This window comes from Phyllostomus discolor, chromosome 11, assembly GCF_004126475.2.
Source record: "Phyllostomus discolor isolate MPI-MPIP mPhyDis1 chromosome 11, mPhyDis1.pri.v3, whole genome shotgun sequence".
In the NCBI taxonomy this organism is placed as follows: domain Eukaryota; kingdom Metazoa; phylum Chordata; class Mammalia; order Chiroptera; family Phyllostomidae; genus Phyllostomus; species Phyllostomus discolor.
The window spans coordinates 94,818,173-94,836,375 of NC_040913.2; the positions used below are offsets into that span (position 1 = coordinate 94,818,173).

Genomic DNA, 18,203 nt, shown 5'->3' on the forward strand with positions numbered 1-18,203 from the left:
GTACCCGGTCCCGGCACTGCTGGTGGGCGATAACCCTGACGAAGGGATGGCTTTGTTCAGGCAGCCGAGGACCTCGAGTGACAGCAGAGGGCAGAGCTCCAGGGGCACGCAGGCCGCTCTGTCCTTTGGGAAACGTGCGGCCCCAGGGTTGGGCCAGCAGCCGGTGCCCAGCCTCCCGCCCACAGGCCGGGGCGGGTCCACATCTCCGTGACATCCGTCCTCTCAGAGAGCAGGGGACCCAGGCTCAGGCCCCATCTGTCCCTCGGGGCCCCCTCGGGGGTGCAGCGCTGAGCCGCCTCCGCCACGGGGCTTCATCAGAATCTCGTGCCGCCAGCCTCTCTCGCACGTCCGCGATGTTCCGACACTTTCTGCAGCCGTCCTGCTACACTCAGCCGCTCCCGCTCCCTGCGGACGGCTCTGCCCTGGGACGTGATGCGAAGGCAAGTGTGGCCTTGAGTCCAACACTCGAGGAGTGACTCACCCACCTCCTCCATGTCCAGGGAGCCTGGAGCTTTCGGGGTGAGACGACGGCAGGCCCCAGGGTGGGGCCTGCCAATGCACCTGCCACCGCAGGTCATGCACCTCCGCCTCCTCCCAGGCAGCTCACGGGGGAGCCGTGGGCTGCGTTCTCGGACGCGTGCCTGCAGAGGGCTGGTCTAGTCCAGTTTCCTGGGAAAGCAGGCCACTGTTTTTCCTGTTTTATCTCTGTGACGAAGACCGTCCATCCCGTTACAGTCAGATGATTCCGCCAGGTTGAGGGGCACGCTGACAGGTGAGACAACGCGGCAGGGAGACGAGTGGTTCTGAAGCATCAGGACGTGAGCCCCGCACAGACGGTGCACGTGGACCAGTGGGGCAGGACTCTGGCGGCCTGGCCCTCGGACTCCTGTGGTGCAGCCACCTGGGGGGCGGTGCCTCCCCGGGGTCGTGTCAAGGGTCACTCAGGCCTACAGGCGGGGGCAGCTGACCGGGAGCGGAGCCTGGGAGAGCCGCCCGGGCTCTCTGCCTGGGCCAACTCCTCAGAGCCCACAACTAAACACCGACACAGCAGCGATGGTTCCCGGGGAGTCAGAGCCTGCCCTGTGCTCTCCGGGCGTCATCTGCCATCGCCTCGTGGGGGCGCTCCCCTTTCTGGGGTTCCCACACGCTCCACGGCGGCGGCCACTGAGAGGCTGAGGCCAGGGCTAGGTCCCCAAGGACGCCAGCTCCGCTTCTGAGCTGCGGCCATGCCCAGAGACGGAGCGTGGAGGAAGGAACTCGCAGGAAAGGACAAGGACACACGGACGGCGCGATGGGCTGGGGAAGACTTTCGGGAACGCCTTCCAGAACATGCGTTTCGTTAAGGACCAGTCTGCAAACGGACCGCAGGTGCGTGCAGACCTCACCCGCGGTTCACAGAGGGGCCGCTTGGGGCGCTGCGGGGACACGGGAGGCGGAGCAGCGGCGCCGTCCCCTCGGGCCCTGAGGTCGGGTCCACGCCCCGGCGGGGGTCACACAGAAGCCCCCTCACCCCGAGGCTGGACGGCCAAGGGCACGGCATCACCGCTTGGTCCGCAAACTGCGGGCTCGTCTCCTCACCTCCCACTTTTGTCCCGCGTGAAGCCAAACGCGAGACAGCCGCGATGCCGGAAAAGGGAGGGAAGGCTCCCAACCCAGCTGCTGCCGGAACCGAGAGCGGGCGCGTCGCCTCTGAGACCACGGACCCGGCCGGGAACCCTGCCGGCGCCGCTGACCAGCCCCCCCCCCCCTCCGTGGACCCGACGGGACCACGCACGGGCCCAGCGCGTGCGGCCGCCCGCGGCTCTCCGCCCGTCTACCTGCAGCGCGGCCGAGACGGAGCGGCCAGTACCTGCCCCGCCTGCACCGGTGCCCGGAACCCCGCGCGCGCGGGTGCCGGCTGTACGCCGCGGAGGTGTCCGCGGCTGTGCGCGCCCCGCCCCGCTCTTACTTTCCTCCGCGAGGTCGTTGTCCTCCGCCTCCCGCTCCATCTCCTTGCACCAGCCCTCCATCCTCTGCGTCTCCGTGTGCAGCAGCTTCAGGAACCAGGAGCCGTCCCTGCGGCAGGGCGACACCCGCCCGCCGTCCCCCGCGTCCACGGCCGGCTCCAGCCAGGGCTCGGGCGCCGGCAGGGTCGTCGTGTCCGCCGGCGCCCGGTAGTCCTCCCGGTAGCTGAAGAGGCCCTGCGTGCGCACCGTCCGCACGGCGCCGTACTGCGTCGGGGTGCTGGGCTCCGAGTGCCGCTGGAAGGACGAGCCGAACTGCAGGCCCTTGTCCTCCGTGGGGACGTGTCCCGGGAAGCCCTCCAGCTCCAGGTCCGCTTGCACGCCCGCCGTCACGCTGTTGGAGCGCTTGAACCGCCCGCGCCTGTGCAAGAGGGGAGGAGACAGGGAGGCCTTGTGAGACGGGGCACCCCCAACCCGCGCCCCACCGGCCGCGTGCCGGCGCCCCAAGTCCGCCCACTCGAGGGCGAGGTCAGTGCGCTTCCCGGTCACTAGCGTCTGGTGTTCCCTCTGCGGGAGAGCGATGGGCTTTGCGAATGCGTAACCTCGTACGTCTGCCCCGGTCTCAGTGTCGCGCCCAGGCCCGGGGACACGCGTTTCCCCGGCGGCGGTGCCGCCCTCTGGGCACGAGGCTGCACTGCACCCAGAGGGGCCGCTCTCGCGTGACGGCGCCTGCAGCCTGCTGAGCCTCGGCCACTTCACATCCCGTTTCAGGGCGCGACGGTCTTCGCCTCTCCCACCCGAACCACTAAGCGTCTTCCCGCCCAGTCCGCTCTGCACAACCAGGAGTGTGGACTCGGGACTCGGACTTCACCGGGGCGTCACCGGTGCAGGGCCCGTTAGCCAGAGGGGTGGCCAGCACGGAGCGCAGCCGCTGGGGTGGGGGAGGGCTCTGTGCGTCTGTACTTCCAGCGGCGCCTCGGCTCCCGGCCGCCAACCCCGGGGGAGGGAAACTCGCCCTGGGGGCAAGGGGCCTGGGCACACCCGGCCGGCAGGGGCAGGAAGCTCAGGCTGGTGGGCCCCCGGGGGTGGGGCAGAGGACCTCGGCTCCAGGAGCTCTGCTGGGCACCCGCGCCATCAGCTCGTGGTCTGGACTCCCTGCGGCCCAAGCCCTCCCAGGCTGGACCCCGAAACCCTGTCCCACAGGCCACGCGGCCCAGGGCCTGGCTGGGAGATGGGGCGGGAGGTCCAGCGGCGTCCAGGGGCAAGGGGGACTAAAACGGGTCTTCCTAAAATGTACCAGATGCACTATTCCAGACGTGAAACGGAGCACCGCCCCTGCGCTTGTCATGAAAGTAACACCAGGGGGACGGCGCCCTGTGTCCTGCGGCTGGAGAGTGTGCTCTCGCGGGAGGGAGGGAGCGCAGCACGGCCCGGTCGCCTGCCTCCCTCAGTGGGCCGCTGTGGTTCCCTTTTCCTTTGCCCTCGCTCCAGGAGAAAGCAGCCGTCTGCTGCCCCTCCGCCTGCTCCTCCTCGGGTGAGGGACGGGACCCCGGCTGCCAGCCTGTCTGTCCCTGAGGCTGGATTGCATCACCAAGTGTCCCTCCCCTGCCTCTGGCCGGGACGGGACCGGGGCGGGTGTTAACTTGCCCCTGAATGTGGACTGGAGGGGTGCACACACAGGGTCCGGCAAAAGTGAGGCCCCCCTGAGGGGGGTTGGCAGGGCCACAGTACGGGAGCAATAATGTACAGCTTTGCTCTGAACACCTCACCTAAAACGTCACAGAGTGTGCTTGAGTGTGAGACCGTCGTCACACAATCACACACTCACGAGCTCCTGGTGAAGGGCTTTGTAACAAGGGAGGGGTGTTGTTTGTGCTGGGCCCTGCACACGGATGCTGCAGACAGCATGGGTCGCTGGGGGTCGGCCTGCGCTGCAGCTGGTGGCCGGGCTGCGTGGGGGGCAGGGGTCCGGGGCAGGCGGGGGGAGTTACCGCTTCTCGTCTTCCACCTGCACGCCGACGGAGTGGTACTCCCGCAGGCCCCGGCTCTCCGTGTCGGAGTCGGTCGCGGTTTCCACCTGGTTCGACACAGAACATCCCAGTTAGGGCCGACACACGGGACCTGGGCACGGACTGTCTGTGCGTGTGCGTGTCCACTTGCTGCGATTAGCTGCGGGTTTGCTTAACTGCCGCAGAGACGTGCCGGCCCGGGACGTCACGCAGAGGGACGCGCACACTCCCCGGGTGACTGGGCTGCTCTGCTGTGTCCCAGCACGTCTCGCACAGCGGCTCGGACTCGGGGTTTGAACCTATGTTTGCAGGTGACCCAGCGACACTGCCCCGTGCGGCTCGCACAGGAAGGCTGCGTGGGGCTGCATCGCTCGCTGCAGGGCTTTCGGGCTCTCGTCGCGCCCAGCGGACAAAGTGCTGCAGCGGGAACCAGAGGGCGCTGGCGACAAGGAAGCGATTTAACAGGATTACACGGATGCCCGCTCCCACACACACAGACACGCGGAGGGGACGTCAGGTGGGGGCAGGGGGCGCAGAGGCAGGCTTCCGTCTGTCCTGCACACGGCCGTGCCCCATCGCCGGAGGGCCCTGCCTGGCAGGGGGACGCAGACCGGGGGGGGACTGCGCACCGGCACAGAACCCTCCCTCAGCTGTGTTCGAGAGAGCGTCTCCCCACTGGGACGCCGTCTTCCTTGAGCCGTGGCAGAAATCCACCACGGCCCGAGGCCACGCCCCGGCCCCCTGGGGGGGGCGCACTCCCTCGTGGCCCATGGGAGTGGGGACCCCGAGGACTGGTGTTCGTTTCGTGCCAGCCACACGCCAGGCGCTGTGTGAACAGCGTGGCACACACGCAGTCCACATGAGGCCCTGCCGTGTGGTTCCTGGTCACACTGACCAGTGGAGGGGTCAGAACAGGCGAGGAGAACTGGCTCGGGGAGTGCAGCGTGGTGGGAGCAGGGCCCGGACTCCCGCCCCGACCTCTCTGGCCCGAGACCAGAGCTGTGGGGGAGGGCCGGGTGCACCCCACGTCTGTTGGCGTAGCCCCAAAAGCGGCAGGGAAGCCACACCTGGTCTGCAGCGTGCCCGTGGCTGGGACAGGAAGGACGCCCCGGGGGGAAGCCCTCACCCGCTGCCAGTCCCTGTTCCTCTTTTCAGTTTTGGGCGGACCGTGGCTTTAAAGAGCTTTATTTCTTCCCCACACGGGGGGGGGGGGGGGGGCGGTTGCTGTTCACATCACTGTACACAGGGGACTGCGGTCAAGTCCCAGGGGCCCAGGGTGGTGCCCAGCCAGCGTGAGTGGAGCTGCCGCTGCGGCTGCACCGCGTGCCGCTCCGGCTCAAGGAAAGGGCCGGACTGAGTCCCCGGCTGCCGTGGAGGGGTGACCGGGCCACCGCTGGCCTCCTGCCACCATGCTGCCGCGGCAGGGACACGCCTGCATGCGTGTGCAGCTCCCTGAGCACGTCCCCGCCTTGGGCTGCCGCTCTGCGCTTTGGGCGGGTGTCCGACGTCCGTCACACCGGACGGACTCAGGACAGGGGCGGGGTCGGCCAGAGCGCTGACCCTTGCAGAGGTGCTGGCGGTGGGGAGGGCACTGATGTTGACTGCGGGGGCGCAGGACACCGGCCTCGCTGATGGAGCAGTTGGGGTCCTAGTCTCCAGAGACGGCCGTGGATTCGGACCCACGGGAGAGGCTTCCGCCGCAGGGCTATCGGGACTCTACATTTGTTTCTACGAGCCCCACCGCGTTCCGGACGCAGGGAAGAGAGAAGGGCCGGCAAACCCACTGCCTCTGCAGGCGCTGCCCCCGGGCCGCTCGAGGGACACTGCCTGGCCCGGCACGCTGGCCGCAGCTCGGGCGCTCCGAGCCCAGTGCACCTCACGCTCCGCCGTCACGAGCGCGTGTGCAGCCAGGCAGGTGGGACGCAGAGGCGCCGAACGTCCCTCAGGGACCTGCTCTGTGTCCCAGCCCGGCTGCCGTGAGGGGCTCACGGCTCCGCCCACTGGGGGGCGCTCTGACACTGGGGGCAGGCGTGGCTCCGGCCGGATTCTTGGGTAAACCGACATTCTGGAAGGAGCGATGACACAGCTTTCCTAGGCTGCCACCACGCACCCCTGTACCCTACGGGAGCGCAGATGGGGCCACTCCGTTGTGATGATGGGGACCGAGGCACACGGCCCTGAAGGACTCCTGGACATTGTTGGACCCAAGGCTACACACGCGTGCACACACACACACACACACACACATGTAGCAGCTCTGCAAAAACAAACCACACACAGCAACGAGGTCCAACACAAAGAAAGCAGTTAGCGTCACGACGGGCGTGAGGAAGGGCAGGCAGGCAGGGGGCTGGGAGGATGACCGGCTCTGGCTGCCACTCGTTAGAAAGGGCCCAGCAGCCAAGACCCTCGGGCCTGGAGCGGGAGGAGGGCCCCGTGGCACATGGACACCCCGGGCGTCAGGCCCTGCGCGCTGAAGGGGCTGCGAGCAGCGGTGTGAGCTGCAGCCCACGGTGGGAGGGGTGCTGAGTGCCCCAGCCCGGCTCGGCTGTGCCCTGGGGGCTGCGCCTGCGGGGAGGGGCGGGGAGCCTGCCTGCCTGCGTGTGTGGAATGCTGGCCGAACTTCTCCACCAGCCGCAAGACTGAGCGACGTCCCGGGGACAGGCACGCGGGACCCCGCACCGCCCTGCCTCCACTTCTGGCCCTCGGGCCGCGGGGTTCCACCTGCCCGGCTCCCATCCTGGCCTGGACGCCGCGTGCGTGGAGGCGAGCCACTTACCCCTGACCTCAGTTTCCCCGTGACAACGCCCGGCGCGTGGGGTTACGGTGAGGAGTGGGCGTGGTGGGGGCTGGGCGCAGCGGCGTGCCACCGCCTGCTGTCTGCTCACCGCTGTCATCGGGACCGGACTTGGGGCTGATGGTGCTGACGCCCCGCCCCCACCTTCTCTGCCCCACGGCAGCCTTTTCGGCGGCTGCGCTGCCTTTCACTCTGGCCCCGCCCTCTGCTCTCTAAGTGGCCCCCACGCCCCCTGCTCCTTGGCCTGGGCCCTCTCCTCGTCCCGACGTGACAGCGTTCACGCTCGCCTGTGTAGTGCGCTGGAGTCTGCCCACCGCTGCCTTACACACTCACACGGGACTACACTCTCTTCCTACCGCTGCAAAGGACAGTACCGTCCACCACACACGTCACGCCCGTCGGCACACTCCTCCCTGCCTTCACCAACCCCTCAGCATCCACTCGGCGTCCACTCAGCGTCCACTCGGCGTCCACTCGCACACCCAACGTTGACAGAGCACCAGGCACTGTGCTGGGGCTGGTGGCCCAGGGACACGCGCCTGGGGGCACAGCGTCCAGACCGGCCTCTGGGGAGAGCGGACGTGTGAACTGTGTGTGAGCGGGGAAGCAGGGGCGGGGGCGCCAGCCGGGTGACCTGACCCGGCTGACGTCATGGGTTTCTGAGACGTGTGCCCGAGACTTCCAGATAAAACAGGAACTTCGTGTTCGGAAGCTGACACTACCCTTCTCAGTGGGCGGTGGGCGGTGGACAGTGGGAGACAGCGGGCAGGGTGGCCGGTGGGAAGAGCCAGGGTGCAGGAGCGCCCAGGGATGGGACGCCACCTGGTGAATTTGGGGACCTCCTGAGTCTTCCCTGGAGACGTGACTTAGAGTGGGAGGGCCCCTGGCACTCCCGCTGGCCACGCCGTGGCCGCAGGACGTGATTGCAGACTGGGTGAGCCTGTCTGTCCTCGTGAATGGGTCCGAGGACACATGGGGGGGCAGGGCTCCCTGCACGAACGAGGCTCCCAGCACAGTGCCTGGCATCTAGCGTCCGGACAGAGAGGGGACAGGAGCGGCTGTGTGGGGTCCAGACAAGGGGTGGAGAGATACAAGCCACGGGAGTGGGGCCGTGAGCGTTGGTACTTACATCTGACCTTGGGTAGGGCGGGCGCTCTGGGAACTCAGAGTCCTAAACAAAACAACGAACCACAGTGTGGGGCCCGGCTCGCGGCACCGGGCAGCTCGCTCCCCGTCCCCGATGCCAGCGTGTCCCTGGGTCCCTGGGGCCACAGCTCCGCGCCCTCCTCCTCCCCAGCGGCAGCAAGGCCCCAGCCGTAAAATTCTCTGCTGCACACAGGCTGATCGGGGAGTGAAGGGGACCCCGTCTGTCTGCAAAGGGCTCGATGCCATCGCGGCTCCCCACGGCTCAGGTGTGGTAGGGGACAGTCCCCAAGAGAGAGCGGGGCGGTTTCGTCGGGGTGAGCGTCCTATGCACCCCAAAGGACGCACAGGGGGAGCTGCCAGGTCTGGTGTCCCTGGCAGGCGTTAGGCGTCCTGGGTCTGCAAGAGGCATCCTGGGTGGCCTGCGTGTGAGTGGCTGTCGCACTGGCCTGGGTGGGAACGGAGGCACCGTGTCCTCTCTGTGTGTCCCCAGAGCCCCTCTTCCCCCACCCCACGCAGCTGTGGGGCCGAAAAAACTGAGAGGCTCTGAAAAATCACTTCAACAAAAACTTCCTCCTTGTGCATCAGAAAAACCTAATTCCTTGCGCTCTAAGCAGTCTGTGGTTCCTAGACAAGGCCCTGGGTGGGGGAAGGGAGCCAGGGGAGGGGGTCTGCAGGCAGCAAGGCAGGTGAGGGACAGGGCGGAGTCACCCTGCACTGGCAGGACGCCCAGGGGGCGGGGACCGGGATGGGGACACGCCCTCCTGCAGCTCCGCCAGGAACCGGCGGTGTCTGCCTGGACGCTACGCGCGCTCCCGCGGCAGAGGGAGGCTACCTGGATCCCGATGGAGGTGTGCCGGCTCCGGAGGAAGTCCTCCGCCTTGTCGCTGGCCCGCCCCAGGCCGTCGGCGAGGCGCTGGGCGGCAGCCGTCTCCAGGGCCAGGTTCATGGCCTTGTTGCTGTCCAGACTGTCCGTGGAGTTGTAGAGGCCCCGGCCGTCCTGGGGCCACGGGGACACCCTCTGGGCGCGGCCGTCCTGGTAGGCGTCCTGCGTGGACTCCGTGCTGCTCTGCGCCGTCACCGAGATCAGGGGCTTGGAGGTGGTCCGAGGGGGCACGGGCGGCGGCGTTTTCTTGTAGTTCGTGTACGAGACCGCTGCAAGAGACACGCAAGTGCCACATCAGTACAAACACGCTCCCCCGCTCCCCCGCGTGGAGGTCGGTGGGCAGCGCCTGCGGCCCGGCGTCCGGCCTGAGAACAGGACGGCAAGACGGGGCGGTGCTGTGTGCTCGGAGGCAGTCCTCGTGGCGGTTTCTCAGCAGCGAAACGTTGTGAATGCGCCGAGAAACCCAGCAGCGGCCACGGCGTTAAAGTGGCTTCTGAGTCAGCACAAGGTGACCACGTCGTCATTTTCACCCAGGTCACAGCCTCACGGGGAAGCGGTCGTTTTATGACATCGCTGAAAAGCAGGACATACTATTCTGTACCAGTGCAGAATCTGTTGGTGAAGAACACCAGAGGCGCCCAAACCCGTCCACCACGGTCACTGCAGTGGGACAACGTGACCGGCTGTTTTCTCTTCCACTCCTCGGTGTCGCCCAAAAACGCTTAATGAGTAGGTGTTCTTACGGTGGAGAACATGTGCGACATCAGAGCCTCCTTGCTCCCCAGTGGGTATGAATGTAGAGTCCACCGAGGAGGGGCACGGGGTCCCCAACCTATCCCGCCCACGTGTCTGGGCCTTCTTGCCCATAGGTACACAGGCTTTCCTAGCCCCGCCCCCCGCAGCCACGCGCCCCTAGCCCCGCCCCCAGCAGCCACGCTCTCCTAGCCCTGCCCCCCGCAGCCACCTCTCCTAACCCCGCCCCCCGCAGCCACGCGCCCCTAGCCCCGCCCCCAGCAGCCCCGCCCCCCGCAGCCACGCGCCCCTAGCCCCGCCCCCAGCAGCCACGCTCTCCTAGCCCTGCCCCCCGCAGCCACCTCTCCTAGCCCTGCCCCCCGCAGCCACCTCTCCTAACCCCGCCCCCCGCAGCCACGTTCCCCCAGCCCCGCCCCCCGGTAGCCACGCTCTCCCAGCCCCGCCCCCCGCAGCCACGCTCCCCTAGCCCCGCCCCGCACAGCCACGCTCCCCCAGCCCCGCCCCCGGCAGCCACCTCTCCTAGCCCCGCCCCCTGGCAGCCACGCTCCCCCAGCCCCGCCCCCCGGTAGCCACGCTCCCCCAGCCCCGCCCCCCGGCAGCACGCTCTCCCAGCCCCGCCCCCCGCAGCCACCTCTCCTAGCCCCGCCCCCTGGCAGCCACGCTCCCCCAGCCCCGCCCCGCACATGTATCTACACGCCAGCGGAGCAGCGAGTCCGCCAGAGGAACAGATACATTCGGAGATGAGATCGCATCACAATCCCTTAGCAGCTCCCGGGATTCGCTGGAACCGCCTGCCGGGCTCAGGCTGTTTCCTGCTGTCGCCGCGAGGAGGCACCGCCCCCAGAGCTCTGTGTCACTCCCCCGAGCGGCTGGAGATTCCCTGCTCCCGGGGAGGGAGAGCGCGCCCACCTGCTCCTGGGGGACCCCGGGGCCCCGGTCCCCGCGCAGAGCGGACGCGCGCGCGCGCGCGCACCAGCCCGTCCTGAGTCGGTCTCCGTCCCACCACCGCCCGGACGCAGCCGTCACGCCGCCTTCTGCCCGCGGGGACTTGACCTGCTCCGGGGCCTGCGGTCCTTCTCTAACCCGCGAGAGTGCACGTCTCTAGTGGAAATTCAAACAAGCTTCAGCGAACAAACAGAGTGAGTCTGTCCCGTCAGGACGCCCTGAGCTGAAGGCAGGAAAACGGCCCAGGAAGACGGACGCAGGGGCCCCGACGGGTCGGGTAGGAACCGGGAGGAAGCCGGGCAGGGGCGCAGGGGACCCGGAGAGCGGCTGGACACGTCTGCTGCCTGAAAACACTTTCTCCCCGGATGCGATTCGGGGATTTGGCCTCGACAGGGAAACGGCTGGGTGCGACCTGCATTCGCGGCGTTATTCCGGAGGATCGGAGAGGCAGGGGTGGCTCTCGGCCGAAGAGGGTGGCGTGTCCCCGCCATCCCGCTCAGCAGGCCGGCCGGCCACCGGGACAGGAGGGGGCGAGAAAGCAGCCGCGGAGTTGGGGCGGTGGAGACAGGGCGCAGCCTGGAGCAGACCCGTGAGGTCTCCTCCGGCGCTGGGTGTGAAGGGCAATGATTCTTGAACGAATGCGAGGAGTATCCCTTTTCCTACAGGGTCTTCTTGGAGACCGCTCACGTGGACCAGTGCCCTCCGAGCGCCCGCTACGGTGTTATTTTTATACGGTCCACCCGCCACCGCCCCAGAAGCTGTTGCCTGTCCTGTCACCGTGATGAGCACCGTGTTTCTCTGCGCGTGGGCGGTGGGGGGGCGCCTCTCCCAGCCCTAGTTTTCTCAAAGACCTTTGGGACGTTTAGCAGAGAGCCCTGGGGACCGTCTCGCACCACAGCACCCATGTCGCCAACCTCCTGGGGCTGGAATAGGTGCCCGGGAGGGACCTTTTCACGTCCCTGAGAATACCCATCACTTGTCCCTGTGATTCCGCCTGTAAGGGCCCAGGGACGAGCGAACACGTGGATTTAACACAAACAGATGGCCGATGCCCCACAACACGATGCGCTTCGAACAAGTTACAGAAACGGATCTAGAGATGCACAGCACTTCCGGGCGCCAGGCCCGCCCTTGCACGTGGCGTGTGACCCGAGAGGGGGCTTGTCTCGGGAGGTGCAAGGTGGGCGTGTTGCATGGTTTGCCTGCTCCCGTGATGCTCACTCAGGGCCTGACATGTGTGGCACACGGTCCCACACGTGCTGTGAGCGGGCCCGCAGTGGCACCGAGACACGTGGGTCTTATTTTCCTGGTGAAGTGAACGTCTCCGATTTCCTAATTTGAAAATTAAGTCTCCGGTGTCCCTCCTGAGCAAACAGCAATTGCAGCACCTGGAACATCTTGGAGGACGCCACATGGAGGCAGGGCCCTTTAGAAGCTGAAGCGCATCAATGCCCCCCTCACTCGCGTGGTGACCAACGTCCCCCTGATGCCCCTGGCGCCCCCTGCACGGCTTACCCGGGGAGGGTTAGAAGCCAGGAAAGGAGTGGAAAAGGGATTTAAAATGATCTTTGATCACGTTAATTTGCTGCCATGGATTAAGATACACAATTTTTAAGAATCATTTTACCCATTCAAGAAAAACGTTCAATCATCCAGTTGAACAGTCTGGGCAAAAATAATTGCCTTCCTTCTGTGTCTGTGAGCACACAGCTCGAAAATAAACTCATCCGAACTAAGCTTATCAGTTACAGGCTGTGGCACATCATTTTCTACACGCATGACGGGCACACGAGATGCAAACGGAAAATCTAAATTTAATTTAGTGATGGGATTCTGCTGGCGTGTGTACGTCCTCCAAAAGCAGACGAATCAATAGAGAGATTGCTAAACATCACATTAAATGATTACTTAGTATCTTCGGGCAGCTGAGGTCCTGACTACTCTATTTTTATTTTTATTATTTTTATTTCTGAGTCCAGGTGTGAACACTGCCTGCCACTGGTTTCTTCTCCGTGACACGATGACGACCCCTGTGACTCCCCGGCAGCGCCCCACTTCCCGGGAGGGAGGAGAAAACCCATCTGTGTTTGCAAACACAGTTGCTGAGCGAGCTGGGGGTGGGCTTTCGTCTCTGACCAGACAACCGGAGGGAGCCGCCGACGGGCGGGAGCCGCTCAGAAAGTGCCTCCTCCCTCAGGCAAACCGGCAGCAGCTCAAACTTTTGCGGTGGCCTGGTCCCTTCCACTGTCTAACACGGACGGGGCCGCGTGCACAGCACGTGTCAGGGAGGCTTTTGAACAAACCGTGTGGAACTGGACACCAAGGTGCTGCAAGCATGTTCGAGCAGTTGAGTTAGTTCTTCCCTGCGAGAGCAGCGGGGCCTGGGCAAGGTGGGCCTCCCATGCACCCAGGAATTCCAGTGTGTCTGGCACCTTCCCTGTGGATCCGGGGCCTTCCCCGTGCACCTGGGACATTCTCCGTGTATCTGGGATCAAGTTGAAATCACTGGGGCCCTTCCGGAGGGAACAGCTCAGAGCCCCGAGTCAGAAGTGCTGACGGGCAGGCAGGCGGGAAGAGGCTGCAGCTGCAGCTGTGTGTGTGGGGGGGCACTGCCCAAGCTCACCCATCTGTCCCCTTCACCAGCACAAGGCCCCGAGCGAGACTGCACCGTCCAGCAGCACAGCCACCAGCCACATTTCAGCGACCCAAACTTCCCCAATAGCCACGTAGCTAAACTGCAATTAAAACCCAGTTTCTCTGCTTGGCAGTTGCCGCAGCTGACGTGACCGTAGGGACGGGCAGCTCGTCAACGTTCCAGACCTTGTGCGACCCCTGTGTCTGTCCTCTCCCCCGCCCTTCTGACCCTGTCATGATGGGAAAGCCCCTGAGCTGGCCAGCAGACTTGCCTCTGGGTCTGCCGGGGGCTGGGTTAGCAAATCTCCTGAGGCAGATTTTGGAGAAACACACTTTCCTCATTGTGACCAGCTAATGTGGCTGAGGTGCATACACCACTGCCCCACCCACACTCGTGGGGGACTCGAAGTGATCTCAACTGTGAATGATACGTTGTTACTCTAAACACAGGCCTGATTGCCCGCCTACACCTGCGAGGCTGGACAGTGTTTCTGAATTCAGGCCTCAGAAGTCATTTGCAGCCAGAAAGGAAATTTAAAAATTAGCCTTCCACCACATAAAGCACAAATATGTAATCAAGACAAAATATACCTCGAACGGCAGGCATCGAGTTCTATTTGAATGTAACAGCGACACTTAAACCCACTGCACTCTCGTAATTAGGACTTCAAAGATAACGGCATAAAAGGAATTACAGCAATCAAGCACGAGAACGTCCACCCGAGAGCCTGGGCAAGGGGGGACCCCAACTTTGAAGGCAAGAGGTGCAGCGTGAGCGGTGAAAGCTATTTCGACACTTTAATTAATGTCAGTCTCAGAACACAAGCGAGAATGAAACAGGACACGGAAATCGTATCCCCCGGGTGAGCACACGGTGATTTCCCTGAAGTCACAAGAAATTACGCGGGCCACCCAAGCCGTGGGGCCGCGTTGATGGATGAGCAGCGAAGACATCCGTTTCAAGTGTGTTAATTAGCAGGGAATCGCAGCGCGGCCAGCACTTAACATCTTGCAGACAGAGCGAGGCGACGGCAGCTGCTCCGCTGCTGGGGACGGCGCCCGTCTTCATTTCACACGTTGAGGAAACCGCGTCACACACTCGGAGCCCAGACGCTCCGCAGGAAACTGCGGGCGAAGCAACTCTCCGCGATGTGAAGAGTCCCGAGGGTCCCTGGGTGGGGGCGGCGTTCCAAGGCCCGGGCGGTAAGGAGGGGTGATGCCCCTGAGGACCACAATAATGAGGTGACAGCGCTCGGGGACGGGGACGGGACGCCAGGCAGTGTGGCTCCCCCCCAAGCCTGCTGCTCCCAGGACACGGTTTCGTCCCCAGTCTCAGCACGTGGGGAGGTTTAAACTTAGACCAAAGACATCTTTGACAAGAAGACTTTTTTCCAGTGGGAATGTGGACGAGTGACAGTGACACCCTGGGTGGCAACTGGGCGACCGTGACTACTCTGCTCTTGGAGAAGCTGGCAGCCGCACAGGCGATGGCACTTGTCACGTGAATGCACAAGCGGTGTGTGTGTGCGGTTTCCTCTGAGCCGCCCGACGGTGCACGAAGTCTGTTCCAGTCGAGTGGGAATCACAGTTTCTCGGCCACAGTTCGGGGAGGGGCGGTCACTCTCCGGTGGTGTCCTGTCAGGTGATGGAATCATCCGGTTGCACACCTTTGCAGGGCAGACAGCGGGTGTGTGGCTGTCCGCGGAGTTAATACTCAGAGAGGTGCTACCGTCTCTTTGTCCAAGGAAGAGGAAAATGACCTCCCGTGAAAAGGTTAGTAAAATAACCCGTCAAAGGCTACTGGCAAAGGGTGAGAACCCCACATAACTTCTGACTCACTCCCTCTCGCCGATGCCCAGTGAGCCCACCGACATCTTGTCTGTGTCCCCCATACAGTCTGACGGGAAAGGGGGACGGCCCCCAACCTGTGATATGGATGGCACGGTCACGCTCTCAGGTGACCCTGACAGGAAGGAAAACGCAACCCTCAGCCCCCCGAAACAAGGGCCGGGCACACAGACCTGCCTCCACTCCAGTGCGTGAGCCCCAGCTTGGCACGCTCGGGGCCGACGTCGGCTGAGTCCGGACGCCCAGAGCCTGCAGGACCCACGCGCCCTTTCAGCCCTGGGCAGCACCTCTCCTGGTGCGGCCACGTGGGCAGGAAGGCGGGCAGGGACAGGCTCACCTGGACATGGGGAGACCACTGTGGCTGCACCCTGAGGGGGTGCGGGGCCTCAGGAGCCCGGCAACCTTCTGCAGAAGGGGTCTGATCGCTGCTTCCCCACAAAACTCGGATGCAGCATGAGGAACGGAGGGTCTGCAAACACGCAGCCACTGGAATCCCCTGCTGTGTCCTTGTCATCGATCCGCGTCCCCTCCAGATCCCCTTGGGGAATGCCGCCAGCAGCCCTCAGCACCTCCAGGCCGCCTCGACCCGAATCAAAGGGAGGCTGGCCAATCTCCGTGACTCACCCCACAGCACGGCCTTGGGCTGAGACCCGGGGGAGACGGCTTGAGTCCAAAGCGGCAATTACTGTCCTCTTCAGAAACGGCTCACGCACCAGGGTGCCAGCCGACACCCACTCGGTGTTAAAAATACCCTGAGCCTGCGGGCTGGAGAGCGCCTGCTGCCAACTCCCAGAAACCGTAGAAGCCACCCCGGGGGGCCGGTTCTGGAGTTCCCGAGGCTCTGGGGGCTCTCTGTCCCCCGCAGCTCACGGGGTGGGGGTCGGCCGCTGCTGACGCAACGGGAAACGCTCTGTCCTCTCCTCCTCTCCACGCTGAGAAACCATCCCAGAAGGATAGCCATCTGCCCGCCGCCAGGCGCTTGGAGGGAGACCTGTTTGCACTCATTCATTCATTTGTGGGTTGATTGTTTTCACTGAAACTCAGCAAGTCCTTACTGAACACCAACTACCTGCCAGGCCCTGCTCTCTGGGGGCGCGGGGGCAGGGGTGGGACAGGAGGAGGGGCAGGGCCCCATCAGCACTAAGTGCCCCCAGGCTGGAAGAGGACAGACACACCCGGCTCCAGGCAGACAGACCCCAAGTGCGGCTCCGCTCAAGTGCTCCGAGACCACCGCGCAGCCCGCTCCTCTGCTGGAGCCTCGGGTCAAGGGTGACAGGCCGTTGGCCCTGTCAGGGAAACCACTTTAACCACCCCCCACTCGCGTCAGGATCCCGCCCGCTGATGCGTGGAGGGCCGGGGAGAGAGCCAGTTCTGGGAGGAAGGAGGCGGCACGGTCAGGCAAACCGGGCTGGTGGCTCCGGGCTGTGCTCTCCCGGGGGCGGCCCCTGCGGGAAGGCTTCTGATGCGGCCGGCGTGCAGAGGCTGCCTCGTCTGCCGAGAGGGGCCGCAGCACCTCCCCGAGGGGGGCCCTTCCTCTCTTCCTGACCTCTCAGACTCGCTTTTGTGGAGCACGTGCCCGGACGGCCCACGTGGGGCGCGGTCGGAGGCGGCCCCTCCCGGCCCAGGTCTGTCCAGCCAGCGGTGGGTGAGGACTGAGCCGTGCTTGCGGCCCAGGCTCCTGGGCAGTGGTGGGCGTGGCCAGGGGCCACTTTCGGGAGGAATGGACGTCCCGCCTGCCGAGGGCTGGGGCCCCGCGGCCAGGCTGCAGCCGTCTCTCCGAGGACCAGGCGGAGGCCGGGCGGGCGGACGGCGGGCGTGGGAGGTGGCGTCCACGGTGCCTCGCCTCTTTGGAAACATTCGCGCACTCACCCGCCCGCGGAGCCCGCCTGCCCTCACGCCCTTCCGTAACCATCCGCCGCTCGGGTTGCAGGAGGTGAGCGGCCGATGGGACGGTCTGCGTATTGTAAGTCAGGCAGCCGTTTCCTGGCGCAGCTGACCCCAGCCGCGCCAAGCGCAATGGTGACGCCGTAGCCTCTCCTGCTCGGGTCCCTGAGGAGGTCCCCGTCCCGGCCCTCCCCTCGCACTCCCGCTCCGGGTGAGAAACGGCTGCAGGACTGGCTGCGAGGGCCGGGAGCCCAGGGCGGTGTGTCAGGAATCGGACACTTTCCTGCCCACTTTCTGGCCCACACGAGGCGTCCATCTGGACCAGGTCAGCTGCCCAGCCGCAGAGACACTGGAAACCCCGGGGCTGGGGTGCGTGGGCGGGCACGTCCGGCCAAGGGAACAGGTGCTCTTGGAGGAGAAGGCAGGCTGCCCACTTGGGGAAGCTCTCTGAGTGTACCTGTCCCTGCTGGAGCAGCCCCAGCTGCACGGGGCGGGGTGGGGGGGCTCCTCACACGGACGCAGCTCCCTCGGTCCGAGAGCCCCCCCCAGGCGTGTCCTTCGTCCCACGTTTCAGCCTTGGAAATCACTCCCGGATGCTGGCGACTCCTCCCCCTTCTTCACAGCGCGGTCTGCTGTCTGCTGCCCGGGCCCCACGCCGCCCCCCATCGGCTCTCAGGGTCCCCCATCGGCTCTCAGGGCGTCCCTCCTCTCGCTGGGGCAGCTTCCTGTGTGGTTCCTCTTGGGGTCCCGATGGCCGACACCGAGGGTCCGGGGGAGTGGACACAGCAGTGGCTGATTCTTTGGTTGTAGCTGAAGGAAATGACAGGCAACCAAAGTGACACGGGCTACGTTTCACGTTCTCCACACTGAGGCTGCGTGTGTGACTTGGTCTAAAATGCAAGTCCACGTGCGCCGGAGAACCGCTGAGTCAGAGGTCGTCTGAAAAACTGTCCCCGAAACCCCAGACTCGGGGCTGGAGGTCTTTGGACCCCGCGGCCCCCCCCCCCTCAGGACAGGGGGCTTCTCAGGGGTCCTCAGTGTCTCCTGAGGAGTCCCGGGTGGGCCTGGCAAGCGCAGGGACGGCGTGAACGGCCAGGACGTTCCCCAGATGTTGTGGGCAGACGGAGGCACGAGGTTTTCACTTTCTGGCTCCTCGAATCACAACGCAGACGCAGACCAGGCCGGGGACCCTGGTGGGGAGCCGGATGCCGGACGGAAACCCTGCCCCTCGCCTCGGGGCCCTGGCCCCGCCGCACAGGTGCTTGGGGGCTTCTCAGGAGACGCCTGAATCGGGTCTCCTGTCCTCGGCATGAACTTGACTTTGTTGCAAGGACTCGCTCCGAGCGTGCTAGGAGAGTGAT

The 18,203-nt window shown here is 65.2% G+C and overlaps 1 protein-coding gene across 1 annotated transcript in view; it reads right to left on the minus strand.

Annotated features, from left to right (window-relative positions):
- DLGAP2 (DLG associated protein 2) overlaps positions 1 to 18,203 on the minus strand; it is a 152,828-nt gene that overhangs the window by 12,108 nt on the left and 122,517 nt on the right. Inside the window, exons 16-19 of the mRNA XM_036011117.1 lie at positions 8,728 to 9,047; positions 7,879 to 7,920; positions 3,935 to 4,020; positions 1,949 to 2,364 (exon numbers count right to left, since the gene is read on the minus strand). Of these exons, the coding sequence (XP_035867010.1) occupies positions 1,949 to 2,364; positions 3,935 to 4,020; positions 7,879 to 7,920; positions 8,728 to 9,047 (864 nt within the window). The remainder of the gene's footprint in view (positions 1 to 1,948; positions 2,365 to 3,934; positions 4,021 to 7,878; positions 7,921 to 8,727; positions 9,048 to 18,203) is intronic.